Source organism: Hydractinia symbiolongicarpus, chromosome 10, assembly GCF_029227915.1.
Source record: "Hydractinia symbiolongicarpus strain clone_291-10 chromosome 10, HSymV2.1, whole genome shotgun sequence".
Classification (NCBI taxonomy): Eukaryota; Metazoa; Cnidaria; class Hydrozoa; order Anthoathecata; family Hydractiniidae; genus Hydractinia; species Hydractinia symbiolongicarpus.
Window position 1 is genome coordinate 23,524,476 of NC_079884.1, and position 24,168 is coordinate 23,548,643.

General features: G+C 37.3%; 2 protein-coding genes across 3 annotated transcripts in view; both read right to left on the minus strand.

Moving 5' to 3' along the window:
* Positions 1-11,347, minus strand: part of LOC130662476 (uncharacterized) — a 32,677-nt gene extending 21,330 nt beyond the window's left edge. For both annotated transcript variants that reach the window (XM_057461357.1, XM_057461359.1), the window contains exon 1: positions 11,265-11,347. The gene's annotated coding sequence lies outside the window, so the exon portion shown is untranslated. The remainder of the gene's footprint in view (positions 1-11,264) is intronic.
* On the minus strand, positions 5,319-5,825 carry LOC130612984 (uncharacterized). Its single transcript, XM_057434311.1, has one exon. It carries the CDS (start codon positions 5,823-5,825, stop codon positions 5,319-5,321), a length of 507 nt encoding a protein of 168 aa, XP_057290294.1.
* Positions 11,348-24,168: the final 12,821 nt, after the last annotated feature.

The following is a 24,168-nucleotide window of genomic DNA, read 5'->3' on the forward strand; positions in this document are numbered from 1 at the left end:
GCTAGCGCTTACTTGACGGCCAGTCTCGATGTCAAAAGGCAAAAGCTCCTGAAGACGAAATTGAAATCCCCGTTTTGTCACACTTGTTTCCTCGTAGAAAGGAAAAAGAATTCCTTTGTGAAAATGAATAGTCAATCTATTTTAGAATTTTTTTTCTGTGTAGTAGTTTCACGAATTAATTTTTCCGGAAGTTTTTGCGCAGACAAATTTTCACGAATATCCTTCTAAAATCCGTAAAAATCCTTTAATAACAGCATAATTTGAACAAAACTTCTACCTTTAAATCTTGAGATAATAATACACAAAGACAATATATACTTTTTTTACATAAACAAATTTGTTTGGCAACAAAGAAGAACATAATAATAACAGCTTCAGGCTCGAATTTTTGTTTGGAAGGGCTACGAAACGATTCAATAAGCTCAATTCTTCGCAATTTTTGAAGAATGGCGTGTAATAAACGGACCACTCAAAGAGCCAAGATGCAAGAAGTTGTACACACTTTAGAACCACATAAACGTCTAGAAAACCTGTTTATAAATAATTAATTTTCTATGGTAAATAAAACTTTTTATTGCTAAATAAAGAATTTTTTTTCCTTCAGCATTCTTTAAAATTTATTTAATATTAGTAAATCGAAAGTTTGTTTTGCCGAGGGAACAGCGACAACAAGAAAGCTGTATTTTGTTAAATAATACTATGTTACTAGCTTTAAGAAGGTAATTAACACCCCTAAGAAGATTTTAAATCTCTGCGGGACGATCGTCATAAATACTCGAAGTGGATTGGTCGCGATTTTCGTCATGACAAAAGTTGAATTGGTTTCTACTTTTCGTCGTCACGAATATCGTCCAGTGGAGATTCGGCTTAAGTCACTGAAGTCGAAAACCAACAGCCGTACGTACCCTCTTAAAGAATGACAAGAACAACCCGGGTCTAAATTTTGGCGTGAAACAAGAACAATCCAGAATGTAAATTCTCTTTCAGTACCCTCTCAAGCTAACAATTACTTGTTTCTGTTTTATTTTATTTTTGGCCCAGCTGTCCATGGACACAATTACAGAGCAAAAACTAGATTCCAAAGGAAAATCAGGAACAAAATCCATAAAGAACACAAAAAAGCTACATTTCTAATCTTGCTAAAGAGCAAAATAAGAACATCAGGCTAAAAAAAAGCTAAAAAAGTGAGAAAATCCAACCCTAAGTCAGATTTTACTGTGAAAAAAACGTAAACTTTAATAACCAGTGGGAGATTCTGAATCATTTTTTTATGATTTACAGAAACAACTCTGCAATTGTTTTACAGAAAAAACATGCAGTTTAAAAAACAAACTCACTTCTATCATTCTGTTGCCATTAAAACAAATTGTTTCAAAGAATGACCAGTTGCTAAATTTTCCTTCTAGTGAAAGTAAAAATCGCTGTGAAAATGTGCATTTTTCTCAGAATGTCAAATTAGGTTGCGTATTTCGAAAGTAATTTACTGTTGACGTAGAGAAAGCGAACTTTCAGTTTACTGTAAAAGTTTTGAAAGCAATGAGAGAGTTTTACTTGAAAAGGTCAAAACTAAGTTAGTACTAAGAGCTAAGAAAAGAATTAAATTAAAAACAGACGTACTATGGAAGTAAAATTTGTGTACGCGATCCTTTTTTAACAAAGTAACATTTTCGCCCCTCTCGATAAACCTCTCCTCTCGATAAGCCATCCTTCTCTTTCAATAAACCGCTCCTTTCTATAAACTGCTTCTTTTGATTTAACGCCCCTCTCAATACACCACCCCTCTCGATTAAGCGCCCTCTCTGTTATAAGGTACTACGTTGAAATAAGCCTCCCGGATACTTAATCGAGCGTTTGTGGTACTTGAAATCTTGTTTTGTTTGCAGCTTATTAACCAGCGTCACCTTAAGCGCTATTGGAATGTTAGAGCTGCTTGATTCTTAAAAAAAAAAAAAAAAAAAACATTTATATTTATTATGAGAACGAAAAAAATATGAACGATGTGACTGAAAAAGAGTTTATTTGAGTTTATTTCCTTGTAAGAAGTAATCAATTCTGTCAACTACGCAAGAAAATAAAAAAAAAGTAGACGTGATTAGGTTTTTTCCAAAGTCACGTTTAGCTAGTTCTAAAAGTTTCTTAATTTTAGTCTAAATTTAAAATGTCTTTAGTTTTAAAAGTTTCTTATTTGATTTCTTGTTGTTGTTTTTTTCTGTTTAAATTATATATCCAATGGATTTATAGTTATAAATATCTCTTAGCAGAACTTTTTCTCCGCGATTTTTAAATGCGTTTGTTGAAACAAATTTGTCTCTGCAATATATTAGCTTCATTTAAATAGAAGTTTTCTTTTTAAAACAACTTCCTCAAATAAGAAGTCAAATATGGAAAAAAGTTTCTTATTTAAAAAATATTCATATAATGGAGTTGCAGAAGTTTCTTAATTTTTTAAGATTCTACATACATCTTTAACCGGTTTCTTATAAAAAAAAACGTTTAATTACGACAGTAAAGTCATTTTTTTGCAGACTCTGTAGACTTGGAGTTTGGAAAATATCTAAAAAAGAGCCCGTCTTTTTATCAATTTGATATGTGTGATCTTTTTTACCCAGATTTTTACAAGATTTATTAAGACTTAAAACTTAAATCTATATTTACATTGAATTTTTATTTGTTTGTGTACACATAGAGAGATATTATGAATTCTTTTAATTTTTTTTAATAACATCTCTATGGTGTTCATCATCTTCCCGCCTTAATATCCAACACTAGATAAACAGACTTTAACAGTCGTTTAAAACGTTAATTCAACTGAAGGTATCCAATATAAACATTATCGAAATTCCTGAACAGACACAAGACAATATTTACCAATTTTAAGATCCTATTAAAGCAACATCTTCTTTCTTTTTCCCTGAACCTCCTGATTTAACAAAACGTTTGCGAAGCTCTCCTGACTCAATTGCTAAATTTAGATCAATATAGCATTTTTAAATTTATCAACCGCGCGACGTTAATAATGATATCACATTTTTTACTGCTATAAACTATATCACTACTTATCGACCGAAACTGTATGATTGCATCTCTTGTTAAGTAAACAAACAGAGATACGTTTCCGCATGTTCTACTCTAATCCTAGATCATCCTTCTGCTTGCACAATTCGACTATATCTATTTGTCCGTTACCTCGAAAATAGACTTTGAAGTGTGATGCAGGTTTTTTTCGTCGAAGCAGGTTGACGTTTATATCATGATCATGGATTGTCAGATTCATTTTACACAAAATACGTACCATTCAGTAAATTCAGCTTATTTAGGATTCATTTTATTTCCTATCAGAGTTTGTGTTTTTAGTATAGTATTTACTAAAGTAGTTTAAAGCAAGTAAATAATCTAGGTCTAATCATGGGATAAAGATGTTTGTTAACATTGGGTGAAAATAAACAACAGATTAAATTTTGACATTTCTCATGTGTGTCAAAATTATATTGTTGTTGTGGAAAAGGTTTTGCAGCTTCTGCATTACTGGTAAATGATAATTCCTTTATACAGCTTTGTGAGGCAGCTAATTTTTGGGTTATATAAAAGTACGTGAGCAATTTCACTGTCCAATTCTCAACAATTTTATTGCACACTTGCAACCATATCTCTATGTTGCCACATAACTACAATGCTGCAAAATACGTTTACTTTAAGGGAAGAAGCCTTTGCGGTATGAAAATAACTGCAAAATTTTGTGAATAAAATTTTGCGGATTCGAGAGTATTGTATACCTAGAATGACTTTTTGCAGTAAAAATAGAAATTTGAAACGAAATTATTAAACTACATTTTGGCTAAGTGTTTACGCTGTGTTTGATTATTTTCGCGTAAATAAATTTTCGCATTTTTTTTATGATTTGGAAAATTGCGGGAATAAGCTTTTGCGGTTGATACAGGCGTGTTTTGCGGAAAAAATTTTTGCTGAAAAGAAGTTAATATTAATATTCCTATTATTTACCCAGGATAGCCTCTTCAGTTTCTATAGGAACTGTTATCAAAGAGGGTCCTGCGAAGGGGGTCCTAGTACATTTAAAGCTCCCATTGGAGCTATGGAAGGCGTGCAAGCACAACAGCCGCTCAACTAGACAACCGCCTAAGATATCAGTCCTATTCTCATACTGAACATGAAGCAGAAAGGATCGATTCACACTTTTATGTCTCTGTCAAGTCTTGGTCGGGGTTTGAACCCAAGACCTTCTGCACTACAGGCAAACACTCTACCACAAGGCCGCCAGTTTCTCCTCTTGAAGTAGTTTAAATATATTTTTTTAAACCAAAGGTTTCCATTTTGGTTAAACTTAACTCTAAATATTTTGAGATTTTTTGAGACCTATAGATCTTGGGTTCTGCGTCTTCCATAACTTCTGATAGGTTATGCTAAATGAAATCGAACACAGTTGTAATATGTCATAAAGAAAGAAAAGGTAGCAATAATTCCTTGCTTATGTAAGCACTTTTTCTTTTACGTCATCAGAAATTTGTCCAAAATACTGCCTGTTTTAAATAGCAATAAGTTTAGTTCTAAAAGGAATTTTAACGTTCTGTTTGATGTGTCTGATAGCCCAGTAAAAGTTATTTTATATTATATATTTTCTGGTTTTTACATACTTAATGTGATAAATTGGCTAACAATAACCGGAGATCCGATTTTTCCCGATTTTCGGGTAAAATCTAAACAAAATCAGGAGATCGGGCTAATCACGTGCCAAAAAATTTTTAGAATGATTTTCCTTGATGAAATAAAGCTATATTTTAAGTTTCAAGTTCCAAGCATAAAAATCTTAGGGGCAAAAGTCAATATCTACAGCTTGGAAGATAGGGGACCTAAAAAATTTTGCAGGCAGATAGATATTTACGAAAACTTAGAAAAAATTATAGCTTTTATTAAAAAAAACTGATAGACTTCTTACACAAGTAACTGGCTTTATAAGATTCTAAATTCCTAATTTTTATATATACTTTGATGTATTTCTTGTGCAAATACAACTTAACAATATCTATAGAAACACAAAATAGGTCTCTTCTCTAATGTTAATATTAGCCGTAATTATGTCTTTCTGTCCTCGTGATACGAAAACATGAGGACAGGCAAACGCGTGGATATCCACGAGCTACCAACTAGTTTGTTATATTGTTATTCGTATGACAAAATTGCTTGGATACCATGTAATACATGTGAACTGAAATCGATAATCTAGACATATCAATCTAAATAAAATAAAAAATGAGGTGATGAATAGTAAAGCCTCCAAGAAGTTTTAAAAGACGGTGTTTAAATCAATCCATCGGTGAAAATAAATTCTGAAGGGGTGCCCAATTCAACCATTTCAGAAATTCCTGGAATGAAATTCTATTGTTTTTATCTTGGTCTAAATCTTCCATGGCAATATCAATATTTTCCAGTTTACCACCAGAGTCAACAAGTAGTTGCTTCAACTCGCTCCTATCTAGAGAGTAATTTCCATCCACATCATATGTTTGGAACATTTCAATAGCATGTTGTAAATAATGATAACGCGTTTCGTTTTTGATATTTTGCAGTTGTTCTTTACTTCGAATCCATTCGCGAAATTCTTCATACGACACTACACTGTCACCATCTTTATCCAAAATATATTGGTAAACTTCCGTTTGTGCTGGTGACAAACCTAAGTCGTACTTAAATAAACGAGACAGTTCTTGTTTATCCAATTTCCCGTCTCCGTTTGTATCGTACTTCGAAAAAAGGCTTTTTAAAGCAATTTCTGGAGCGCTTGCGTCTAAAATAACGTGATCATCGACCATCTTTACCCGAGAAAAAAACCCTCTTAATTCAGCTGTTGTCAGAGCTATACTTTTACTTTACTTCACGGCTACGTGATAAATGTATACTAACGTACAGTAAGCGTTAATCAAACATGAAGAACTGTTTAAGATGAAATCGTAAACATTGAAATCAGTGGTTTTATCTATGGCTTTATATAAAAAATAAATATTAGTGATTTTTCTCTCCTGTGTTAAGTTTTACCAACTTCGTTTGAAGGAAACATAAGCTGTCTAGAAAAAGTACTTATTCCTGTAGCATACACCATTGAGACTTCAAAAGTGTTCAATATAGAGATGTGTGCTATGTGGATGTTCTTGCCCAAATTGGTTTGATTTTATTCGCTCTGGTGTGTTAGGCTATATGAAATTAACTGTAAAGTGTGTTCAGAGGATGATTTTGTAGTAAAAAACCACCTAGTTTATGGCTAGCAAATATGCTATCTTTTATTCAAAAAAGTAAAACAGACCAAAGACTTCACAGAAATTTTACGACCTTTATTTAATACATTAAGCTTGTGTACTATCTAACATTTAGAGAAACGTCTTACAAAAATTCTTTTATATGAACCATTGTTGGGCGTGTCTGCTATAGAGAGGTCAGCTCTAGAGAGTAGTGCAGATTGAGAGCGAGAAATTACGTCTGCTATGGAGATCTGATTGTTATAGAGAGGTGAGCTCCAGGGAGTAGTGAAAATAGAGAGCTTGAAATTACGTCTGCTATAGAGAGGCGTCTGCTATTAATTTTCTGCCTATAGAGGTTATATTACGAGAGTTGTACCGTTTCTGAAGAAAATATGCGTTGTGAAGTGGTTTTCACTAGAAGGAAGTTCCATTTAATCTAACATAATCTACAATATCAAAATTCTAATAACAGCAGATGTTTTTTGTGTACATAATTATTTTAAAGAGGGTTTAGTAGAAAAAGTTTTTGATTATGAATTAAAAACAGTGGTCTGATCACTAGCCTGAAATCCTTTACGTTTTTAGTAACTAAGCCACACCTTTAGCCTTAATGTTTGACAATGTATAAGTTAGAGATATGCAATCTAGAATTTTTTTTTTAATGTTTTCGTCTTAAGGTTTTAATCGATATCTAAAGCGACTTAATTTCTTGGTCACTACCTTGGTTTCTGCATAAGGACAAATGCATGTTGTTCAATATCTCAACCTTGAACCCAGGTCTGTTTTCTCTTTGATATCGGGACGGCAAAAAAGAAAAAGATTCCGTCTCGTTATAAAATAGGAGACAAAGAGCCTAGGGAGTCGAGGTTGTTAATATCCGACTCTCAAATTTAAATCATATAATGAAAAAACCTCTTCCAGTTTATACTTCTTGTGTATATAATTGCAGAGCTTGTGAAGTGTGACAAAACTTAAGTGGTTAAATATTAAAGAGTTAACTTCAGTGTAACGGTTCCTAAGATGATGGAAGTTGGAGCAGATCTTTGCTGTGAACCTGAAGTTAATGGTTTTTCGCATTTCGTAATCCGTGTTGACTAATAGTCAGGAAAATATCAAGAAGAAGACAATTATTTATATATGAATATCGCCCAACAACTATGCAGTTGTTTCGTAATGTCAATATAAAAGACTGGAGGGGAGAAATTCCGAATGAAATAAGAAATGATTTTCATCATCCAAGTGCTGTGGGAAAACATATGACGAGAGTTTGTCATACCTTGGAGGGTCATACCCATGTAATGTAGATAAAAATAATAAATAATTTTATATCACAGGGTTTAATTGCTTGTGTATACAACTTTGCGTTTTGGGAAATTTAAGTGGCGAAAGCTGTGATATGAACGGTAGCCGAGACTGTTTTGTGACGAGTAGCACAAAACTCGAATATGTGCCTTAGAATTAGCATGTAAATTCAAATCACAGATGTGATCACACTTGTGGACATTACATACAAAACAATAAAAATTTTAAAAAAGCTTTATAAATAACTAATTTCTAATTCAAGTAATTTCACATAAGTTAAAAATGCCAGAAAAAACATGTTTTAACTAGTGTTATATCCAATCAGATATCGTGTGAAATTTGCCCACGTAAATTGTCTTCAGACAAGAAAAAAGTGGGTTTTAAGTTGTTATTTTTATTTCATACAATATCAGAACAACAGAAGGACAATGTTTCTGAGAGGTACTTTAGAACGCTTACACAAATAATTAGTGCTATTAAAACAGAGACATTAGAACAGCTGGTACTTGCTACAAAGACTACTCTTCTTTCTTAACGACAGAGTACTAAGAACCATTGCTCTTTTTTTATTTTAATCCCTCCCTTCTTTGATATCTTCACCAAGACAACCCTCCAAAATAGAGGAATTCGGTTATATCTGCGTATGGGGTATTTGTTAGCCTATTGTTTTGTACTCTCTGATCACATACAGACTATTGAATGTTATTTCTGACTAATATTATGTTCTCGTTATGTGTACACGTAAAATAAATAAAACGAGTGCTGGCAAGAGTTTAATAAAAGAAAACATATCATGAAACGAATACTTTCGAAAGTGTATTAAGAGATAACATATTACCTAACTAGAAAATCGTGTTTTAAACAAGTTCTAGCTTGATTTATGCTTCTTTTGTTTGCTTGAAACTTTTACAAATACAAATATTTCCAGTCAACAAAAAAAAGCTTAACAGTATTTTCAATGATAATGCTTATCTCAGTGAACAATCCATCATAGCCCAGGAAGGAAAATGCGTCACTAATGAAACATTTTTTTGCCACAAAAACAAAATCGTCATAATAGTTATGGAAATGACCACTTCCGCCTAAAACACGTTTAATTTTCCCTCGTTACAATTTTTATGACTTATTCTGATTGTTGCTAAATAAGGAAAAAGAAGTAAAACTATCGAAATAAATTTTTTCATCATTGGTAAGGTATTTTCCCATATTTTCAAAATCCTGATATATGTATTTAAGATTTTGATGACGTCCTCAAACCGCCTGTTTCGCAACTACCTGTTTATGCTGCAAGGAGGATGTTTTATATGTTCTTTTGATAGCTTACAAGTTAGTATTTTCTTGAAATTAATACATTAATCCGAGGTCAATCTATATAATAATACGCCAGTTCCGTGTGTCTGTCTGTCACTTTTGCAAAGTGGATTACATTCTTCAAAATTTTCTTTAACAAATTCTATAAAACATCGCCTATAAAATTGTTCTGTAATTTACCGATAACTTTACCGATAAAATAGTATTGACGTCAAAGGAAAGTTAATTAAGATTAGTGAAGCCATTACAATGCACTTAAAACTTTGAGGCCAAATAACTTGGAAACGAGGTGGTGACGTCAATGTTTTTTCACCGCGTGGGTAACTAGGGACCACCTAGGACCAATTTGGGTAATTTTCCCAAACCTGGGTCCCCGAATCCATTTCGGAATAGACGGGTTAATTGCGTCATCAAAAATCTTTAAACCCTAATATCTCTGCAACCGTTTACCAAAAGTACATGATCCTATACATTTTCTTAATCAGTGCTTCAAGATCTATACGATGGAGGCAACAGGTATACGAATTTCTTAAAAAAAAATTTGGGTTTTGACGGTTCATTGCTGACGTCAGCAAAATTTTTAAAACCTTGTATCTCCTTAGGCGTTTGTCGAAAACATATGATCCTATACATTATTTTGATCAGCGTTTTAACCTCTACACATTACAGGCAACAAATAACTAAACTTCGCCAATATTTTTTGTACCTGCACTGCTGACGTCAGCAAAAAATCTAAAAAAACCTATTTTCCATTGTCCCTCTGCCTAAGTGGATTACTCCACGGGCCTTATCGACTAGTATATTAAATAATTGCATTGCGCTGATAAGTTTGAGGTCAAATAACTTGGATACGGACGAAAAAAACTGACTTTGTTTATCGCATGAATAATTGACATCGGAATTTCATCAATTCGTCGAGACTGGTCCTCGGAATCGATGGGAATGGCTAAACTATTTGATGTATTTTGTTTCTTTACTAACGTCATTAAAATCCTATTATTCAATGTCAATGCTATTAACAAAAATTATCGACAAAAACTGAAAGGCGCTGTACAGCTAAATGTGACAACTGACAGGAACTTTCGATTTCCTGTGTACTTATAGTTCGACATTTACATTTAATTCAGTCTTGATTAAATATAAGATTTTAAGCAATAGGCAAAGCCTATCTTTTTCCATAGTGCAGATGATCAACAATAGACATTACCCTATGATTCTGTTACCGAAATAACTTGTCTCAACATATTGAAAGAGAGCTTAGTTGAATTTTTGTTTTTTATTGTTTTCTTATCGCAAAAACGGTGTATTTAAAACCACCATATGTTACCTTAACATGGGCCCCTAACCTAGCAACATGTTTATGTGAAACTAATTGTCCCATATTCCCAGAAGTAGTGTACGGTGGTCTGTGATTTGCAGTTTTAGCAACCGTGAACATAGTTCCACTCACTGCCAGCAATATGTTAGCGATGCACAAAGTATTTAAATGTAACTATTCTGTTGTAACTTTAAGAAAGAGAAACAGAAGGAGAAAGAACTCCTTTGATTCTATTAAACCACGACCGCGAGGTTTTGTATGTTAAAAATTATATTTTTAAACTTAAAGCGGTTTTGTGAATAAATTATTCGTAAATGCTACCTGCGCAGCTAAGCTACCATTTTGCGTGACAGACAGACGGACGGACGGACGGACAGACGTATACGGGTATTATAATATAGATTGAAATCTGCAATTATGATTGGTTCTGAATAAACAATTCTCTGCTTGGTTAATTTCTGAATGAAAAGTTCGTTGTTATTTTTTTAATTACTTTTTTGAAAATTTAAAAATTATACGTTAAAAAAATTTAAACGAGCTATTTACTTTTACTTTCTTTTTTAAAACAACTTTTTTCAAAGAAGTGTTTTTGTTACTTTTCCCTAAACCTTTTTTTATCTTCGTCGTGCGAGCATTATCTTTCACCTACAAAACACGTGCATATTACAGCAAAATACTATCACTGTTTTTTCCTCCAAATTATCTCGTCTGATTTGCAGCAAGAATCTCTATTTATGCGTTGCCAGACTCGAGCAAAAAATGCTGACTTTTTTTCCTTCACCGGAAGTGAATTAATAACGGTCTTAAGATAAAAATTTAAGTTTGTGGCCAAACAAACAAAAAACAAGGTAAAGTATCGATATTAATGACAATACTAAAACAGGCGCGGTGAAACTGAAGGTTATGTGTTGCTAGATATTTGCAATTCTTCAACAATAACAACGACAACTATCTGGAATTTTAATTTAATTGTTGACTTCCAACCCCCCACATTAAGAATAAATTCTACAGCTGTAAAGACTAAAATAATAATACTTACAATATAAATAATAATAAAAAAATGCATATGTATAAAATATATTTACCACTCTGTAAAACTTGTTCCTTCGTCTTCTCTGTTTTTTTTTGTTTATCTCGAAAAAGTGGGAAAAACTGAACGACCGTACTGATTATTTGTAATCCGGGAGGGAGGGAAATTCCCGTTGTGTTGCGGTGGAAAGTATGTAAGAAAATAAATTAAGTCCGTTTTTGCTTCGGTATTTACGTATATTCTTTGCCCTAAAAAACCCTAAAAAAACGTATTACGTATATTCTTTGCCCTAAAAAATGGCATGCACAAGCAATCACACAAACAAAAAAAAAAAAACACAAAACTAATGTGCAATTAGGGTTTGGGGTAATTATTGATGATCAAGCAACTTTGTGGAACGTGCAAGCTGTATTTCCAGAATGTTTTTGCACAAAGCCGGGGCGTATGTGTGTGAACGTGCACAACCTTCCGAGTTTTTACGACTCTATGCACACTTCTTAATGTGTTTTACCACGAATGTTCATTCATTTTCTGATTTCATGTCAAACATTTTTACGTGATGTTAAATAAACCCTTACTTCACGTTTTTTCAAAATGTATTTTCTCTTTTTTATTTCCGATACCATTAAGAAATTAAATCGAATGCAGTAAATCTCCAAAAAAAACCCCCGGGGCGTTTATTTAATTTTCCGAGTTTTAAGGGGGGCGTTTATTTAATTTTCCGAGTTTCAAGGGGGGCGTTCATTAGAGGGTGCGTTTAAAAGAGGGAGGCGTTTATTTAATTTCAGTTATATTTCTTTTACACAACAGTTAAAAAATCATCTTCTTCTTCATCTTCATCTAGAAGATTACCAGGATCATTCGCATCCTCGATGTCAGAATCGGTAGGTTCGAATGGGTTAATTTCATTAGCATCGGTATTATTTACCACCTTAGTTTGGTCTTCCAAAACTGATGCACCGGCAGAACAAGCTTGGGTACTTTTGAAGCAAGGAATGATGATGAGTAAACGTAAGCGCCAAATTGGTTTGGTCGTTCCTGGTAAATTTGATTGTTTCACCAAATCCAAACGGATTTCATGTGTGTTGGACGAACATCAACGAAAGGACACAAAATTCACCAAAAAAGTCTTTATACCGGAAGTTTCCTGTAATTTCTTAAAAAAAAATTCTCATCATTAATTGGTTTCTCTTCCTTCTCTTGTATCATCTATAAGCTATTACATAATAGGGGTTGACCCGTTTGCCAGTACGGATTTATTAAGGGGTTTATTAAAAGTGCTTCTATAAAACGCCCTTCCCGAGGGGGGCGTTTAATAGAGGGGGCGTTTAATAGAGGGGGCGTTTAAAAGATGGGGGCGTTTATTTGGAGATTTACAGTGTTTCAAAAAATTGAGCTACGCAGCTGAAATGTGTGAAATGCCTTTTTTGCTCTCACAGTAAATTTGTTTTCCTTCCCAAAACATTCCACATCTCTTGTTATGGGAGCCTATTCCTTGTTCTTGCTTTTTTTCACCTCAAAAAAATAATTTGCAGAGCTATATATCTAGAAAGTTTTATACATTGCTGCAGTTTTTTTCACAAACGCAATGATTTTCATACAATCTTGGAGAAAAAACGATTTTTCCTTTAAGAAGCAATAGCTAATACTGGGAGGGCGTTAATACACAATTCCAGGTTTCGACGGTCAAACCCTTATTAAAAAACGCTCCCTCAATACCCCTAGTGACGTCATCAGCATAAATTATAAAATTTGTCACGTGACTTGCATAAATTATTAAAAATGCTGACACCAGCAAAAATTAAAGCATGCGCCAACGACATCTGACAAAATCCAACGGCATTTGGAGTAATTCCCTACCCAAAGTTCTGTCCACTTCAGAAAAATTCCGAAAGTCCAAAAATGTGTATATTATAGTAAAATGAAATGAATTGGTTTCAAAATGTTTCAGTATCCCTCTAATATCAAGTATGTTCCAGAGCATCTGATGAATTAGATCATGTGCACGAAAGCCGTTGAAAGGGATCCCTCTAATATTGAGGATGTTCCAGATTGATTCAAGACGCTGGAAATGTGCAACAGGGTTATTGAAGAGGATCCTTCTTTGTTCATGTATGTGCCAGAGCATTTCAAGACTTAAGAAATGTTCACCACAGCTCTTGAAGAGGAACCCTTGTTGCTCAAGCATGTCCCAGAGCATCTCATGACTCAGGAAATGTGCACCAGAGCCGTTGAAAAGAATCCCCGTATATTCAGGGCTGTTCAAGATCGATTCAAGACGGAGGAAATGTTTGTTTGAGTAAGTTCCAGACTGGTTTGTTACTCAGGACATGTGGAGTAGGAAAATTAAGCCTGAAGTGCTCGATGCCTATCGCTAGAGGAAAGCAGAGAAGGCTAGAATTAAGAACGAGCTGCTTCCATTAGCCTGGCATCCAGACAAAGTTATAGACTGGTGCTTTTCAGAGGATGAAAAGGAAGATCTTAAAAAGTTGTGGAGCTGAGCAATGGAATGCGCCAATGGGAGGTAAGTTATATGACCTATCTTATGCTTTACAAGAAAACATAAGATAAAGTGATGCAACAACGATGCAATGATTGTGAATGCATACTTGACGAGTATGATAGATGTGAAGGTGGGCGGAGGCTTGTGGTTGCGTAAGTTGAGTAGGGAAAATACTGTCATGGTCAAAGCTTGTAAGAGAAAATGAGCTCTTCCGAAGAATTTTCAGACGATGAGGAGATGGTCGGAGTGTATGACAAACTCCCAGCAAAGGAGCTAACAAAGCTTTGTCGGGATCGTGCAATGAAATACGTAAACCACATACGGAAAGCCGAAATGATTAAAATGTTGAATCATTACGATGACCCTTCCCGCACAACGCTTTTGGATCACCCAGTAGCTAGAGAAAAGGCATTAAAAGCCGCTGTTAGATGGAGAATGAACAATCCTGAAAAGGTGACACCCAAGATGTATTACGTAGAAAACAATGGTCAACGGATACAAAGGGATCCTAAGTATATTCTTAGATGGATAAAAAAATGGAAAGAGGAGAACAATAAAATGGATGATGTGTAAATCAGGGGAAATTACATGTTTCAGTAGAGAGGGGAAATTTCCTACTCAAGCCACGACAGCTGTTTTGAGGTTGAACTGTATATATAATAATGAGAAATGAGTAGGTTCAAGAGTGCAATCAGCAAACTTATACAACGATGTATCTGCGCCAGTAGCAGCAACTCGCAACGCTCGTGCCGATTGATTGTAGAGTGTGTGGGATACTGTTACTTTTTATTATAATAGGGCAAAGGAACAAATTTCGAGAGGGACAACACTTTACGATGTGGTTGAACAGGAAGCACAGGAAGACTACTATACCGAAGACAACCAAGACAACTACACAGGTATTGAAGACATTAAGCCTCTGTTTCCACGAAAAAATAAGTAAGCCACAGGTATTGAAGATATCCAACAAATATTTGGCGAGCACGACATGAATATGTTGGAAGATGGAAATAGAACATGGAGAATAAACAAGAATTTAAACCAACCACTAACGGATGCGATCATGTGAAAAATTACACCATACATAGACATGCACGTTAATGTTTTTTACAGTTTCAGCTGTTGTATTCAGCAGGCTAGAGGTGGTGTGTCTTTATATCACAAAAGCAAGAGCTCCGGGTCACTATTAAACATCGCAGAGAGCGAAGCCTTCATAGAAGAATGTAAAATAAAGCGTCTTGATCTGGAGGATGGTGAGACTCAGAGCTTTGCTCCAAGACTCAGAGTCTTGGAGGAAAGCATATTTACCGCCTGTCAGAACCATCGAGACTCCATCGAGACCGCATCGAGACCGTCTTCAATCATGTGCAGATCAAGATTATAAGCACGCGTGAGCCTCTGTTGTGGTGCGGCCCTCTCCCAGATTGGCTGCGAAAAAAGAGGTGCATCAACGCTATGGATGGGAAAACGGAAAGAACGGACAATTTATGCTTTTGGAGATGCTTAGCAGTAATAACAAAGGCTGACGTGGAACGCAGAACAGAACGTCTAACATGGCCAGTGCTTGCATTAGCTCAAAAGTACTACGGGAACTCCAAGTTAAAGTGCACCTTACAAAGCTGGTGGATTTCGAGGGCATCGCCAAGCACTTCAAGATTAACATCACGGTCTTCGAACCCAAGACAAAAACTCTGAAACGGCACCATGGAGACTTGTTTATGGACAAAATCAATACAAAAAAGGTTTAGACACAATCAGTTTTGGTATGCTGGATGAGCACTGTTTCTACATAAAAAGATGGATGTTATAACGCAACACTGGGAATGCGAGGTATGCGGCAAGCTCTTTACTGAAGCCTGGAATCTCACGCGACAAAAGGGACAAGGTGAAACGTATGCCGAGCAAGTCGGAGAAGGTCTTTTACGGTGAAAACTTCAGCTACGCTGCATCTCAATGGATTGAATACATGTCGAAGGAAACTGGAAGACATTTTCATCATGCCTTATGTGGTCATGGTGGACAGCGTGTAATACGCGATGGCAAAGGAAAGGAGTGGTAAGTAGACGGCTATGAGCCTATCAAGTAAACCGTTTACGAGTACTACGGGTGTCAATGGCACGGATGCTCCTGCCAGTCAAAACCTAATACATACCGGTATGGGTAAACGATGAAGAAGGAGGCCATGATAGAGGAACAGGCATACAACCTTATCACCGCCTGGGAATGTGAAAATCCCCTCAAAGCCAAGAAGTACTTTAAGAAAGAATTTAGACCTTATCTTCACTACATCGTGTATGAATTCGAGGCCCTCTTCCTGCCCCTGAATCGGCGGCAAACAGCAGACCTAATGTATAGATCGGAGCATGTACCAGTACGTGTTGCCATTCACGAAAGTCTTAATGGAGATCCAACGTTCATCGAGCACGAGGATCCAAAAATTTTGGTTAAACAGTTCGTGGAGCAGTTGCAAAAGAGGCATACCCTCATCGTCGAAGAAGTCGAGAGAATGTACCCGAAGCCTGAAGATTTTAACATGCTTTCCAAAAAAAGCCAGGATGTGTGAAACGAGTGGTAAACCAGGTTTCTGTAATTGGTTTTAACAGTAGTAAGTATGATATCGAGATGATCAAGCGGTACTTTGTCGAGGAAATTGCAAAAAAAGATAACGAAAAGATCAACGTGGCGAAGAAAGACAACAAGTATATATTACTCATAACCTCGTGTTTACAAATTCTCGATATCACATGGTGCAAGTCTCTGGAATATAAGCTCGAAAAGCTCGTGTTTCCGTATGAATGGTTAACGAGTTATGACAAAATTAGCCAGATCAGGCTTGCCGCGCACGAGGACTTCTATAACCGATTAAACAGTAAAAACACGCTATCTCCTGAAGAGTACGAAACATTCCGCGCAGAGTGATCTCACATCTACAAGGAGCCAAAAAAATGCCACACCATTCTAGGCTACGACGCAAACATGCTCTACCCTAGTACCCTAATGCAATACTTTTCGTGTAGGAAGGAAAAGCTGGTCAAAGTGGCTACACCGACATCAGAACGCAATCTCGAGATACTGACGCGAGGTGTGCAAAATGGATCGCCCTTTCTGCAAGTCGATATCGAGGTACGTCCGGAACTGTATGACAAATTCACCGAGAAAGCTCCGCTATTTGTTATTAAGCAGATACCTGACGATCAAATCCCCGAGCACATGCGTGAGTACTTGAAAACCACGGGGCGCAAGCGTGTTCCAGGTACGCGTAAACTTCTAGGCTTGATGAAAGCGTAAAAGATCCTGCTCTATACACCTCTGTTAAAATGGTGCCTTGACCATGGGCTGAAAGTGACTGCTTTTCACCAGTTCCTCACGTACACTCAAGGTAAACCATTTGCATGGTTTCTGGAAGAGATTGCGGATGCACGAGGACAAGCCGATATAGACACGGACAAACATATTGCGGGAGATACAGCCAAGTTGGAGGGAAACAGCTTCTACGGTAACATGATTGAAGATGTCGTGAGGCACACGAATACTACGTTTACAAGAAATGAAAAGAAGGTGGATGCAGCGATGAGATGAGAGAAGGTAAGCACAAGGTCAGTATCGTAGAGCCTACCAATCTGGTATCGCAATGTACCAACTAGCCAAACTTCGTATGTTGGAATTTTATTACTATTTTTTAGATAAATAGGTGGATTGTCAAAATTTTGAATATATTTACATGGATACGGACAGTAAGTATTTTACCATCTCTGGTGAAGAGTTGCGAGATGTCGTTCGCCCTGAACTTGTCGACGAGTACGACAAAGACGTGAAAAACTGGCTCGTCACCGATGAGTACTCGAGTCGAGCGGGAGGGTTATTCATTGGGTCTGGGATGATTGCCTTGAAAGCTAAGTGCTATTTCAGAATGCTATGACTTGGTCTAGGTACATGAGCACGTTGAAGGGGATGTTAGACACTGCGAAAAATATAGGTTTCCGGATGCACAACCAGGGGGTGATGACTTATGAGCAAAGTAAGCTGGGACTCTCAGCGTTTTAAAATAAGAGAGTTGTGTACGCTTATGTTTTAAACTTTCTCACAACTTCGAGAAACAAAATTTCAATAAATGGAATTTTGTTCATGCATTGCGATAATTCTCCTATATATGATAAAAAAATTTCGATATCTAATAAACAGAATGACCGAGCTTGCCAATATATTTGACGAAGTTGACACACCGGCAGAAGCGTTTAAACATCGCGAAAAGCCTATCAACAAACGTCAAGCTTTGAAAAATGCTATACGCAAAGGCAAAGCACATCTATTACGGAAAAAGTGTACTGAAGGTTTCGTAGAAAAGGCGCCAGATGAGGCGATTGAAAAGGTATATTCCGAATATGTTAAACGTTAAGTTCATGAGAAAGGAGAAAAGACAGCCAAGGCAATGTCTTCTCATGCAATTAGCATGTACGCAAAGGCCGTGGAAAATTTTGTTGAGCTTGATAGTGCTGAAATGTTAATGCAAGATATTGAGAAAGATCCAATTATTAAAGATTCGATGGCCGATTTAGGGATTCTTGTGTATTCTGCCTTTGGAAAATTTCTAACGCCACTATTAACTTGCTTAAGAAAAAGGGTGAAAGTTCCTCATCAAGTGGTAAGGAACCTTCATCAAGTGGTCAAGTCCCGCACAAGTCAAACGACATCTACATTACGGTGTAGGGGCGCTTGCCGTACTTGCTTGCGTAACAGTTGCGTACAATTTCCCACGTCGTCGTAAGCAACAGCCTGATAAATCAGAGCAGCCTGTTGAAATTGCAGATCGCCTTGCGACACAAACACTAGAACCACGCTAGCAAAAAAGTTCAACCTCAAAAAATCGATATTTTTATAATGCGTTGAACACTACATAATAAAATGAGTTCAAACATTACGCCCCAGGAAAAAGAAATAATAGAGGTGCTCTATGAAACTGTATTACATTTGCAGGTGAGCAATTTTTAGAGATCACACGACCCTCTGCAAAAACGGACATGAACGATGTCATAAAGATAAGAGGGTACTTTGTTGCAGGCAGAGCAAGCCGAGAGGCAGTTAAAAAAGGTTGGATCCCCGTAAGTATTGTTCCGAAATGAAAAAATAAAATAAACAACAAACATTGCAACTTTGGCTGTAATGGCAGGAGAGGCCTTGATAAACGCATAAAGCAATCGAGCAATTGCAAGCCGCCCAAGCGCAATGGGTGCGTTATCGACAATCAAAGATTGACTGGTATAATAGACAACCAGAATTGAAAAGACAGATAGGGGAGGATATCAAAGAGGTTGATGAAGGTATGTGTGAGTACTATATTGCTAGGATCGACAAAGCCACAAAACTATCCGACTTTTATGTACATTCCAAACAAGAACAAAGGGCGAACTCACGTTCATTGTTGGATCCATGGCTGTTCTGGGGTGGTCGCATATAAATATTTGTAGAAGAAAACACACGTTTTTGAGATGTAATAAACATGTCAAAAGCAAAACAACACATCCCTACAGAGAAGGAAGCAGAAATATTAAGTAGTATTTACTACAACCCAGAATATCTTGGCGTTGGACGAAAGGCTATCAAATTTCTCTCCTCAGAAAGTGGACTACCCAAAAAGAAAGTTGTACACTGGCTGTCTCGCAACTCTTATGGCTTAGACATATTCGGGGCCCAAAAAAAATTGATTACCCTATTTTACCATTACAAAACATAACGAAATTTACCAATTTGACTTGCTCTATATGCCTTATAACAAAGTCTACGGCAGGGTGTACAAATAAATCCTCACAGGCATTGAGGTAGCTTCTAGGTACAAGGTGGCGAGGCCTCTACGCACAAAAAAGCTAGCAAAGTTGCGGACATGATTAAAGATATTTATAAAGCGGGACCTCTTCGCTATCCAAAGCCGTTCCAGTGTGACAATGGCTCTGAATTCAAGTCAGATGTTACGATAATATCCCGATGAAGAGACTTTGCCACAGGATGGGTTGTACCTCTATCATCTTCGACCTGGAGAAGAACATGGTGATCAAAAAAGACGCGCAACGGATGTTTTTTGGAGTAAGAAAACATATAGACTTGATCACATTGTAGCACAATCAAATACCGGTAGAGAAACAACTTCCAGTCGCGTGCTGTATTATTTGAAAGACGGGAAATTTCTCGAGTCCGAAGGCCATTTCACTGGTGTACCCGCAGCGGGTACACCAGTGGTGGGTTCACTGATGAGTTAATACTTATAGGCGTAGTTTTTGTGGCTTGATGAAGCTACAAAACATTAGTCTTATAGTGCTGGAACACATAGATCGTACAAATCATCCCGAGTAAGGTCGTTCTACGTGCTCTCCTTCTTCGAATCTATTGAATGCGTGTATACCGTTGAGGTTGTTTATGACTACAATCTCTTCTGATTTTGGAAAATTGTCACTTAACCATGTCCTTTTGGTAGGAAAAACATGTCTTTGAACACGCGCACAGTGTTTTGTGTGGTGTGTTTGCGCTAGATCACGATCATATTATCTTTACCAGGATCTTGTGCACATGGAACATGTTTTTCTCGAAGCCTTGAATTTTCCTGTCTCTGTACTGCAAGTTGTCGATCTTTATCCTCTAGATTGTCTTCCAACACCATAAGTTGCTTATATCTTTCTTCGAGATCACCCACAAGGATTGCCAGAGGCGTATCTTTTTCTTTAATGACCACGTTTTTTTTTTGATAATCCCAACTTAATCCACAAATGATTTTGCTTCTTTCCTAACATATATTAGCAGAATGTAATAAAGGCCTGGATTCTGTCAGTAAAACTGTATCTGGCTGGGGAAGGTCAATATTGACCTCTCTTTCCACAGCATTGGTAACGTCTTTATAGCGTCTTGTATATCTCTGAGGAACGTGGGTCCGAATCGCCCTCCTGCCATTGTCATTATCTGTATATCCAACGGCTCTAAATACATTGCAGGCTACAAGACATTGGCCTTTACCCTCAACATACACGGATCGAACTTTTTTTCATTAAAATTGAACTGCTTGACAATTGATCGCTGGATTACAAGGGACATCTTTTAATGTTAATGCTATGTTAAGTGCTCTACAGGAGGTTCGAATATCAGCAGATTTTATGACTCACAAGAGTCACAAATTTTGCGTAAGCTGTCGCATCGCTCGCTTACGCCATATCAATGTCAAACAGCCCCTCGAACAGCTTTCGCGTATCATCGTCAGGTAATGTAAAATGGTTGCAGTAAAAGTTCTTGTTACCAAGCGTATTGTCCCTAAATCGGCACCAGACATGCGCATCATGCGGATCGTCGCATTTTGGTTTCCTATTTTCGTGTTGAGTTGCCTACGCTGGCCCTGGATCTGCTCGTGAGGATCGTTTTTATCAACCACACATAGCACGGTGTCTATAAGAAATTGGTGTGGAGCATGTCTCTGCCGTAGCTTCGAGTTCTCGTGGTCAAGAAAAATAATTTGTCTATCCCTGTCTTTGAGATCATCTTCAAGGATCGCAATGACTACGTCTTTTTCCTCCAGGGCTGTGTTGCAGCAGTGTTTCCTAAGCCTTTTAGAAAAGGCCGACAATTTGCTCAAAATGATCTTTTTCAAGCATTGCGTGTGAATACAACTCATCAGGCTCGCCTTCGACAGTGATCGAGACTTTCTCGATCTTTGGGTTGTAAAAGACTTCGTTTACTCCGGAGTAAGCCTTAACCTTCGCTGGGTCTACGAACAGCAATAAAACACCTGTCAGACTTTTTGCTTGGGTATCGATTTGAAGATTATAACGTGTATCCTCTTTTTTCATCGTGATCACCTTACTTCGGAGTACTCTTTCAAAGGGTAGCGCAAAACGGCTGTACCGGGATATCATAGCAGTCGCAGTGGTTTACTTTATCAAACTCTAGTGCAATATTAGTGATTTTGTATCCTCCGTCTGCTGCTTTGTCTGGCGTAGACCCTGAGGCTGCTGTGCCTCCATCTCTGATAACATCGCCATACGTTGCAAAATGTATAACGATTTGCAGCTTGTCGTATAATCCTGCCTGGTAGAACGGCAAGTCTCGTGTCAATTCAAATATTTACCATAAGCTGCAACGATGGTATTTTCTTCGTCAGTGTCCACATGATCGCTAGCCTTAACTTGCAGGGCGCGGATAGTGCCATCATTTGGGTTAATACCCTCCAGGATTAGGTTATTCTTATGTTCAAATTTAGGTAACCATTAATTTCTGTAGGTAGGTGAGCACTCTGCAGCTGCTAATATTTTGCACGTCGTTGCCATTCAAGGTTATACAAAGCTTTTGCACCAAAGATTTACCTATACTGCTGACGATAGTGCGTTTCGTATTTGTCCCTGTGAGTTCAAAATTAAATAATAGTCGAAGACTCCCCGGAAAAATTAATCTATGTGGATATTCCCAATGTAGGGCAGAACGCCCTACATTGGGAATATCCACATAGAGATTCTCATTCTGATTGATTGTCGATGGGACATGGCTTACCTTTACTCGCTGTTTCTTGGCCTTTATTGCCATCATTGTTTTAACTTCCTGGTAAGGATCGAGTTTCTTTCCGAATGTGAATATCATAAACATTTTCGTTGCAAATAAATGCCGATTAATGTAATATACGAAGGAGACGACTTTACACCAGAGGAGAACATTCCAGACGAGGATGATGATGCTCCAGCCTGATGAACCTGTGGACTCGAGCTCTTCGCTGACGCCGAAAATAAGCCAGAGAGAAGAGCTGAAAAAATCAATGGTCGACGTTCTTTACGAACATCTTAGTGAGGAGCTGGGGCAGCCAATTGCGAGATTTTACAACGAATTTGAGGCACAAGGAAACCAACTTCTTTTCGATGGTATAGAGATCACAAAAAAAGAATGGTCAATTAAGAAGCGTAGCTGAGATACAGAGTAGGTACAAATTGCTTGCGAGCCATGGGGTTTACCGACTATACTACATTCAACATAGATAGCAAAGCAATGGCTGAGAAACTCCTGAACGAGATTGTTCATGTCAAGGAGAAGTCTGATGACATCGAAATGATGCCATTACTCGAAAACGTCCTAAATGAAACGGAGAGCCTTATGGCAAGACTTCACTTGGCAGCGGTGAAGGTTTTACCGAACGGGAGAGTAGAGGGCTCAACCTCGAACTTCAAACCTTGCGAGGAAATTTGAAGCACTTGAAAAGTAAGATGATTTTGTGCGAAGGCTAAGGAAGATCTAGAACGACTCCAGGATCAAAAAAAGGCAGTTTAAACACCGCACGGACTGTTATCATCCGACACTCAGAGCCAACTGAAAGCAATTAAGGAAACGCTGATAAAAATTGCAAAACGCGATTAATTTCTGATTAAAAAGCTTAAGATCTTGTTCCAGGAGCAAGGGATCACTATAGCGAGCATCGTCTCTGCTGTTGGCTTGCTCATATCCACTATTGTGCTTGCAGTTACAGGGGCAGCGGGTGCTGGAAAAGGTGCTTGAGGGAAGGGCTTTATACAAAAACAGCTGGAAAGATTTGAAAAGTTTTTAAAATACTTAGTAGAGAAGGTAGGTGCAGCCCTTCCTGGCATCATTGGCACTGTATTTTCCTTCTTTATCAGAGTAGCAGCAAACGTTGTCAAATATGAAGTCAAGCATTTGTATATGGCGCACAGCAAAATTAAGTTGAATGGACCAGAGACTGGAAGGGTGGCTGTTTCACTCCTTCACTAGCCCGCTAGTGCCAGAATGGAATTCATAGTCGACAAAGATGTCTGGAAGTTTCACCCTGAACGAGGAACCTTGAGCATCAATAACGATGTTCTGCACTGAAAGGTCATCCCCTTTAAGCAGTTGCAAATATCTTCCATGGTTGTGCGCATACTTAGCCTTCAGGTTGTACGACTAAATACTTAAGCTATCGTTTATTGCTTTGCTCATCTTTGGGATGGGAAGAAATTAAAAATTCTTGCTTTGGTTCCCACCATAGAGTTAAATGCATAGAGTTAAATACCTGGAGTTTTGACACTCCAATCTACCTTCCTTTGAAAGGGTCGACGGATCGAATCGAGAATGTTTCGGTTGCAGGAATTACGATGCATTTGCTCATAGAATAAAACATGAGCGATGTTATAAAATTATACCCAACCTTACCAACAAGTGCGCCTGAGGACGATACTATGCCGGAGGAGAGGCAGGCCCACAGACTTAAAAAGTTCAAAGAGATTGAGACGTTCTTCCGAGATGAGATCAAAGAGAGAGAAAAACTTTTCAAAAAGTTCAAGCTTTGGGGTATGGGGCTTCGCTATGCTGATCATGGCATGATTGCTGTTACTTTCATCACCCATAGCAATTGGTGTTGAGCAGCTGCTCTTGCAATAGGCATTGGGCAAGTAGGTTTGAAAAATGCTTCGAGAAGCGGATACAGTAAAAAATGCACAAACTTGAG

Coding starts and splice junctions, on each gene's coding strand:
- LOC130612984 (XM_057434311.1), bottom strand. CDS start 5,825: ATGGTCGATGATCACGTTATTTTAGACGCAAGCGCTCCAGAAATTGCT.